General features: G+C 55.5%; 1 protein-coding gene across 3 annotated transcripts in view; it reads left to right on the forward strand.

Annotated features, from left to right (window-relative positions):
* Slc5a10 (solute carrier family 5 member 10) overlaps window positions 1-8,786 on the forward strand; it is a 44,086-nt gene extending 35,300 nt beyond the window's left edge. For 2 of the 3 annotated variants that reach the window (XM_052758188.1, XM_052758189.1), the window contains 6 exons: window positions 2,992-3,099; window positions 5,111-5,261; window positions 7,484-7,652; window positions 7,741-7,956; window positions 8,189-8,249; window positions 8,356-8,786. In XM_052758188.1, the coding sequence (XP_052614148.1) occupies window positions 2,992-3,099; window positions 5,111-5,261; window positions 7,484-7,652; window positions 7,741-7,956; window positions 8,189-8,249; window positions 8,356-8,462 (812 nt within the window). In that variant the 3' untranslated portion in view covers window positions 8,463-8,786. The remainder of the gene's footprint in view (window positions 1-2,991; window positions 3,100-5,110; window positions 5,262-7,483; window positions 7,653-7,740; window positions 7,957-8,188; window positions 8,250-8,355) is intronic. The other variant, XM_052758190.1, reaches the window with a different exon arrangement.
* The last annotated feature ends 4 nt before the right edge of the window (window positions 8,787-8,790 follow it).

Genomic DNA, 8,790 nt, shown 5'->3' on the forward strand with positions numbered 1-8,790 from the left:
AGTGGTGTGAATCTTGGACTCCCTGCAAAACTGGACTGGTCCTCAGTTTGTGCTCTTGTTCCTACCACTGCAGAGTTCCTGGCTTCATTAAGGAGCCTGGCCCTCAGTCTTGGTCAAGTCACAAGAAGTTGTGAAAAGTGCACAGGGAGACTTTTGATACCTTTGGCCACTTCCCCGCAGTGGTATATCATGACATAACTGTCTCAGCCAGAAAAGACTTGGTGCCATCCACAGAGCTGCATCAGATCTCACTAGTACCTGAGTGCGTGCGTGCGTGCGTGCGCGCGCGTGCGTGCGTGCGTGTGTGTGTGTGTGTGTGTGTGTGTGTGTGTGTGTACACACTTGACACATGTATAGATTTGTGTAACAACCATTACCATCAAGATGTGCAAGGCAGTGTACACTTGTAATCCCAGGACTTGGGATGCTGGGGCAGGAGGATTGCAGGATTACAGGCTTGAGGCCAGCCTGGAATAGCAGAACTGTAGAGACCTTACTCATTAGAACTAGGCATCCAGGTTCCCACCCTAACCCTGGTTGCCATTTTCTCTCTCCTGATCCTGTGAAATGACAATGTCATTAGCAAACTTCCAGAGTGCAGCCTAGAGCTCTGGGCCATCTTCTAGCCCCACTAACAATGTGAACGTCTCCCATCTGGCCAACACATGCTTGTCCATTCGCATAATCGTATAGTATTTCATTGTGGTTATTATTTATTTATTTTGCATTGCCAGCGATGGAGCCTAGCCTTTCATGAAAGCACTCTACACCTCAGTAGTCTCTTTCTTTCTTTCTTTCTTTTTCTTCGAGACAGGGTTTCTTTGTGTAGCCTTGGCTGTCCTGGAACTCGCTCCATAGACCAGGCTGGCCTCGAACTCACAGAGATTCGCCTGCCTCTGCCTCCAGAGTGCTGGGATTAAAGGCGTGGGCCACCACCACCTGGTCTGTGATGGATTTTGAGCTAAGTTTTCATAAGGTTTGATGGTTGGGTTGTGTTAAGTTTTTGTCCTATGCAGGAGGAAACAGCCTTGGAGACATTAAGAGATCACTCTACATCATACAGCAAGGGTCTGGAGAAACCGGTTTCCAACTGGAGCCGATGTGCCTGTTTTCAGTACCTACTAGCCAAACAGCATCTGAGCGGGCTCCCAAAGGTGGGCTAGGATGTGCCGGATGGAATGTAGTGAGGACTTGAACTGCCCTTTAAGGCAGTGCGTCTGGCTTAATGACCCTTAGGAGAGGGTCATTCAGCTCATCAACAAACTTGGGCGGTATTTGCCATATGTTGGCTATGCTAGGCATGACTGAAACCCAGGATTCTCCCAGGGACCCCAGAGCTGTAGTGGGATGGGGAGCTGACAGAGTTGTGAGGTTATTGGTGCTGAGGAAGATAATGCTGCCAGGCCTGGAGAAGCCAAACATCCTTCTGTCTTAAGACCAGAGGAATGAGTTTAAATTCCTTGGAATAATGAGGGGGGAGGGGTGTTCCAAGGAAAAGGAACAGCAGATGCAGAGGCTCAAAGATGCCCACGAAAGCCTGGGTGCTGCCTGCCTGCTGTGGGGGCAGAGAATGAAGGTGGGCAAAGGGTCAGGGTTTGGCACAGTCTGAGCCTTGAGACCCTCTGTGAAATATGGGGCACCTCCCAGGGTGGTGAGCAGGCCAGGCCAGGGCAGACTGGTAGATAGAAGGGACAGTGAGGAAGTGGCATTCTGTCACTAGGAACCAAGTTGGACTTGGCACTAGCCATGGGGAAGGAGGATGTGGGGTAGTGAGAGGTGGTCCCAGGCACAGGGATGACACCAGCCTCAGGTGTCCAGGGCAGAACTCACATGAGGAGTCTGGGTCAGGCACAGTGACCTTGGGGGATCCCTTCACCTGACTTTAAGAGTCCTTATGCTGGGGTGCTGTCCCTTCCTCCCAAGAGGGTTGAGTCTCCAGTGGCAGAACTGGCAGGGCTGGACCTAGGATGCAAATCTGTCTCTTTAAGATTCTGACCCATGAAGTCTCAGGAGCCTGCCACAGAGTCCCAGGCTCTGTTCTGGGTCTGTGTGTCTCAGCAATGACGTCTTCCTCAGGAGTAATACACCCCCCAGGTTAGGCAGTGGGAGAAAGTCCCTGAACTGCATGGGGCTCTTCCTGGGAACCTTTCTCCCTTCTCTTCCTTAGCCCTTCCTCCCTCCTCCCTCCTCCCTCCTCCCTCCTCTCTCCTCTCACTTACTCATTTCTTCATTCAGCAAAAGTTCAGACTGTCTCCTCTGGGCCCAGCCCTGGGCTGGGCGAGGCCTGGAACTTGGGGGATGATTCAAACTGGTGTCTGCCCTTGGGGTGCTGGCGAGGAAGGTGGCATAGTAAACAAACAGCAGGAACTGATCCTGGACCTCAGGAGCTCGAGGCAGGTGGACAGGTAGGGGCAGTCAGGAGCCTCAGAGGAGGCGCAGGAGATAAACCAAGTTGGCCATGGGTGTCCATAGGACAGCAGCATACAAGGGAGGAGGGCCGGTGTCTTCAGAGACATGGGGGCATCCAAGTGCCGGGTGTGTACAAAAAAAAAGGACAAGCGAGTAAGATGGTCCTGGGTGCTGGGGTGCTAGACAGACGTTATGGGACCAGCCACCCGGCGGGCTATGTCATAAGTGACATGCCGCTGAGTGGGCAGGAAGGCAGGGAACAGGCCTTTCTTCTCCTGCTTCTACCTCCCACCTTAAGGAAGGTGGTTGAGACTGGCGATGGGTGGGTGGGTGTAGAGGCGACAGGCACCTGCACCAGGTCACAGGTAGGGCACACCACCAGTCACCCCTGGCTTTGAGCTGGGAGTCGGGAACAACCGGATGAGGGCCCCTGGTGGAGGCAGCAGCAGGGAGGGTAACCAAGGGCCAAAGCCCCAAGGGCTAGCTCTGGGAAACTGAGGCAAGGAGCCAGAAGAGCAAGCAAGAAGCTCAGGCTAGCCTGGCGTATGTGTGTGTGTGATGCACGGGTATTATTTCTCACAGATGACGTGGGCTGTGTGGTACCATCCGAGTGTCTGCGGGCCTGTGGGACTGAGATTGGTTGCTCCAACATTGCCTACCCAAAGCTGGTCATGGAGCTGATGCCCATAGGTGAGTCCCTACGTCACATACAGATGAAAGGCCCTGGTGAATGAGGGTTGGGATTGTGGGGACAGCTCTGGCTCCTGTATGGGTCCCTGTGCCATCCGATTGGCCAGACAGAAACGACCATAAGTAAAAACCCAGGCTTCCCACATGTTGCTTCTTTTTTCTCTCCAGACTGCTCAGCTGGGCTCATCTTCATTTAAAGATGGGGAACTTGAGGTTGGAGAGATGGCTTAGTGGTTAAGAGTACTTGCGGCTCTAGCAGAGGTCCTGAGTTTGGTTTCCAATACCCATATGGCAGCTCACTTGTAACTCCAGTTCCAGTGGCTCTGAACCTCTGTGGGCTCCTGCATACACGTGTGATAACCATAAACTCGTGCAAGCAAGTACACATACACATAAAATAAATAAATCAATCTGTAAGAACAAAAAAGAAAGCCCTAGAAGGTGAGGTGACCTTGCTAAGGTCACAGGCATGCCAACTACTACAGACTTGACCATACGTATCACCCCTGGAGAAAGGCTACCTACTGCCTTGTCTTGACCTTTTTATTAATACCTTCTCATATGGGGAAACTGAGGCCCAGAGTGACATGCAAACTGAAGTCTACTGCTTACTCCTTTGAGATCAGGAGTCCAGAACTCTCAGCACCCATATTTGCAAAAAAAATGAGCTCCACAAAGATACTGTTGCCTGTAAGAAGGGCTATGGTGCAGGTTTTAGCATTCCTCATGGTCCTTGTGGTAGCTTTGCTATTCTAATATTGGGTGGTGAGTTCCCCAGCCAAGGAGGTGTGCAAGCAGAAGCAATGGTCTAGGGCTGGGGGATGTCCCACCCTAAGCAAAAAGAAGAACCATCTCCCCGAGTCCCACAATCTTGACTCATCTGGAAGTCGAGGCTCTTTCCTGCCTCCTTCCTTCCCATAGGGCCAAGCCTATATACACATACCTGGGAATAGACCTTGGCTCTGCTACGTGCCAGCGGAGTTATTTCGAGCACATCACTTCTCTGCTTGGAGCCTGATGTCCCCGTGTGTAAATTGGGGATAATGAGTCTACCCAACCTGAGGGTTGTTGCCAGGATTAAGCCTAATGACACAAGGATACTGCCTGGCCCAGGGCCTGACTACCACACTGTGGACTCCCACCTCAGGGTATGCCTCCCCTTCCATACTGAGCTAAGGACTCAGACTAGCACTGACACAGTGTAGACTTGTTGGGCCTCTAGCCTTTTCTATGCCTTGAGCTCCCTGTCTGAGAAATGGGTACAATAAGCACCAAGTCAACCACTTTCCAAGCACCAAGGAAGGGAGATAAATGTTTAGGGGAACCATGGCTTAACTTGCTTTCCTTTAGGCCCCACCCTGGTCAGCCTGAGTAGTAAACAGAGCAGGTCATGGGATGCCTGGGAGTCACACTACAGAATTGAGGTCAGGCTGTATCAACACCCCTTTCTAGGAGTGGAAGGCAAAGGCAAGGAGTCTGTCTGCTAAAGAGGGAACACCCAGGAGGTCCCCAGACTGAAGAACCACAGCCCTTTAGAGCCTCTTACTTCCAAAATGCTGCCTTGCCTGGCTAGGGACCTTGCACTCACAGGAAATAGGGTGGATTTCTCATGCCCTCACCTCCACCAGAGCCGAGAAGGGATCCACCATGCTTGCTGGGACTTGCTGTGTACAGGAAGTGATGTGGCAGGGAGTTCCAGAGAATAGGCCACTGTCTGCCCAGGTGTGACCTCCCTGCAAAGGGTCCCATACCTGCCCCCTCCTGCCCCCTCCTGCCCCACCGTTCTGCCTCTGCCCCTGGAGCTGTCTTGGGCTCCTCACTCTCAGGCAGGTTGGATCAGGGCAGGAAAAGTGCTTTGTCAGCTCAGGCTCTGCAGAAGGTAGACACCAGGGCTGAAAACAGCCCTGCCATGTGGGTAATTACTCCACAGCCCTGTCCACAGGCTGCCATTGAAGTTCCGCTCCTTCCCAGCGGGAGCGGGTCACAGTGGGGGGCCCTATTCTGCCCTCAGGTCTTCGAGGGCTGATGATAGCCGTGATGATGGCTGCGCTCCTGTCATCACTGACCTCCATCTTCAACAGCAGCAGTACACTCTTCACCATGGACATCTGGAGGCGGTTTCGGCCCTGCGCCGGAGAGCGGGAGCTGCTGCTGGTTGGACGGTATGGGAGGGGCGAGGAGGGGCTTCTGCAGCACCGTCTGCCTCACCACATTCCAGTTTAAGCAGAGAAAGAAGGAAAGAGGCCCGAGTATCTGGGATACACTTGCCATTCCTGAGCTGACTCCTCCAACTGGGGTCAGCTCGGCTTCCCCCCAACTACACCAAAAGTCTTTCTGAGACTTCTGGTTTGCTCCAGCTACCCTGCACGGATCCCAGAGCTAATCCTCAAATTGGCCACACCCGGACCACAATGATACCCTGGGCCATCTGAGGACCTGGTGTTTCCTCCGGCTGGCTTATCGTTTCCTCACTCAGCCCAGCATTCATCTCTGTCCTCTGTACAACTCCCCAGATACTCACCACCCCCTCGCCCTGCCCAGAGAATGAGTACTCCCCACTGTGCCCCAGACCACTACCAGATCCCTCCCTCACATGTGCAGCCAGAACATGTCAAAACGAGCCCTCCCTGCAGGACACTTTTGCCCAATGCTTGACTGTGAGCCTGGGAGGGACTGGCCAGGGCAGTGGAGAGTGGTCTCCTGATGTGCCCTGCTCCCTTCCCACTAACAAGGGCTGACTGCAGCCTTCCTCCGGGAGCCTGGGGCAGGGGCTCTCCCAGCAGTTGTCCCGGGTGATGCAAAGCAGCCAGCCTCTGTGCGAAGAGCCCCTGTTGGGACATGCCTGGGAGCCGGGGCGTCATGAGCTCATCTGCAGGAAGGGAGCCTCTGGCCTCTGTAGCAGTTCAAGTTCTTATCTATCAGACCCGGTCACGTGACATCTGGCCACCTGTTTTGCCCCTGCCTCTCTGCAGCTGCTGGATGACCGGAGGCCTGTCCCTCTGAGATAGCTTTTTCCTTGAAAGAAGCCCTTCAGACTCCCACCTCCTGGGCCCTGCAGTGGGTGCCCCACTCTCTGGCTTGGGACTCTAGTAGCCCCAGCAGCCTGGCCTGTGGCCCTCATGCCTCCTGTCTCCCTGGCCTCCCAGAAGCAGGCTCTTCCTAGCTGGCCTCACTATAAGCCTGAGAGCTGTCACGGGCGGCCGAGTTGGGGGTGTGGGCCAATAGTGATGTTAGGACCCTGCCCCCCTCCTTTACTTCCCTCGCAGCTGACCCATTCTGTCTCTTCCCTTGGGGTTCTATGTCCAGCTGAGCAATTCGGAGGACTCAGACACCCCCCCCCCACACACACACACCCACAACACACACCGTGCCAGCCACTCAGGAGATTGGGTGTGTGCGCGCCCCCTGGAGGCTCTTTTAGGAAGAGGCAGCCGCCTCCTCATCCAGAGGCCCGGCTTGAACCGAAGGCCAGCAGTGAGATAAGGCCCGGGACTTGCTAGGCCCTCGGGCTGGAGGGTGGAGGGCGTGTCGGTGGCGACCGCCTGGCTTTGAAGAGGCCGCGCCCAGGCTGTGCTCCAGTCTAAGGGTTAATTAGCCTCAATCAAAGCGGCACCGCCTCCTTCTGCCACCTGTGCCCCCGGCCTGGCCAGGAGCAAAGTGAGAAGGTGGGGGAAGGACCCACCCACCTGCGCCCAGCCCGTCGGTCTTGCAAGGCGCCGGCCGTAGGCCTCGCCCACCGTACCCTTGAGTGAGAGGGGAGAGGACTCAGCCAGGTGGGATTCCGGCCCTAGCAAGGTGGCTCAACCTCTGAGTTCCCAGGGTTCCCCCTGAAGCCCCCAGATCCACACGTTGCCCCCTGGGTTCCCTTGGGCGTAGGATGGGTGGATCTGTTTGCAAGGTCAGCCCCAAAGTATGGCGAGCTTCCAGCAAGGACTTGGGAGGGGCAAAGCGGGTAGGTGGGGGGGCAGAGGGGGTGTCACCCACCAAGAGTTGAGGGCTAGGGGACAAAGATAGCTGGCTAGGGTGGTGCAGCTTCCGCCAGGGAGTCAGAAGATCCGTATAGGTGTTCCTAGGTCCCTTTAGGCTGGCCCAGGTGCGAGGGCCACTGTGTCATTCACCGACCCCAAATGCCTAGCGAGTTTAGGAAAACACGGGCACCCAAGCACATGCCTGCCTGCAGATAGGGGTACACGGAGCGGAGAAGGCAAGAGCAGGGCTGAACGACTAGCCCCCCTAAGCCGCAGGGAGCCACGGCCGGAGATGGAGCAGGAGCGCCTGGTTCCTGGAGGCCTGCGCTGAGATGGGCAGAGGGAACCAGAGCGCAGGTCTTAGGGAGCAGGGGAAAACACAGAGCTGAGGCAGGCCTGGCCGCTGCCACCCGCAGGCTGGTCATCGTGGTGCTCATAGCTGTGAGCGTGGCTTGGATCCCAGTCCTGCAGGGCTCCAACAGCGGACAGCTCTTCATCTACATGCAGTCGGTGACCAGCTCGTTGGCGCCGCCTGTCACTGCCATCTTCGTCCTGGGCATCTTCTGGAGGAGGGCCAATGAGCAGGTGGGTAGCACAGACAGGTCGGATGGGAGTTCCCTTAAGGGTGCCCCGAGAGTCCTTTGAGGTCTTCCTCTGTCTCTCCTTTCCTCAGGGGGCCTTTTGGGGCCTGATGGCCGGGCTGCCGGTCGGTGCCCTGAGGCTGGTCCTGGAGTTCCTGTACCCGGAGCCCCCCTGCAGCCAGGCAGACCTGCGGCCAGCCCTCCTCCGCAGTGTACACTACTTGCATTTTGCTATCGCCCTCTTCCTCCTCACCTGTGCTGTAGTGGCCGCTGGGAGCCTACTGAGCCCGCCCCCTCAGCAAAGACAGGTGAGGCAGTCCTATCCCCGGACCCCACAGGCCCCATTCCTGACCTGACTGATGGATTCCTGTCTCTGCTCACATGCAGATCTCTGCTCCTCTCTGACTCCAGACATTCCCACTGTTGACTCCTAACCCTTCCTGGTCCAGACCTCTGTCTTTCTTTGAACTAAGTTTCTTTCTGTAACTGACCCACATACTCTCCGGGACCACTCCGTCCTGCCACACCTCTTCCCTGCAGATAGAAAACCTCACCTGGTGGACACTGGCTCTGGACCACCGGTCCTTAGGAACCAAGGGAGGTAAGTGGGTACCCCTGGCACTGGTCCTCATCCCACCCCCATGCTGGGAGTATGGACACCCAAGTATAGCCTGCATCCCTCACTGACCTACCTCAACCCCCTGCAGGTGATGGCCAGACACCCCAGAAACGTGCTTTCTGGGCCCGTGTGTGCAGTTTCAACGCCGTCTTCCTCATGTGCGTCAACATCTTCTTCTATGCCTACTTTGCCTGATGCTGCCCCCCCCCCCACACCCCAGTGGAAATGTGGAAGCTTCAAGTCCTCAGGGCCACCCCCCTTCCTAGGTTGGACACAAAGGCCCAAGGAAACAGAATGTGTCTACAGCTAGACCGTGGGTCAGTACCAAATGTCTGGCTGAGCCAGCAGAACTGGAGCTCTGAAAATAGAGTGGAGAATCATTTCAAAAACAGCACTAAAGATGTCAGATATGGTTGGGGGGGGGGTCTGGAAAGAGAGGAGGGAGGGGACTGCAGTCGGGATGGAAAAACAAAAACAAACAAGCAAATAAATAAAAAGAAAAGTCAGATATGGGGAGGAAGAT

The sequence above is a fragment of the Peromyscus californicus genome, unplaced genomic scaffold (genome assembly GCF_007827085.1).
Source record: "Peromyscus californicus insignis strain IS unplaced genomic scaffold, ASM782708v3 Scaffold_3__1_contigs__length_106647218, whole genome shotgun sequence".
Taxonomy (NCBI): Eukaryota; Metazoa; Chordata; class Mammalia; order Rodentia; family Cricetidae; genus Peromyscus; species Peromyscus californicus.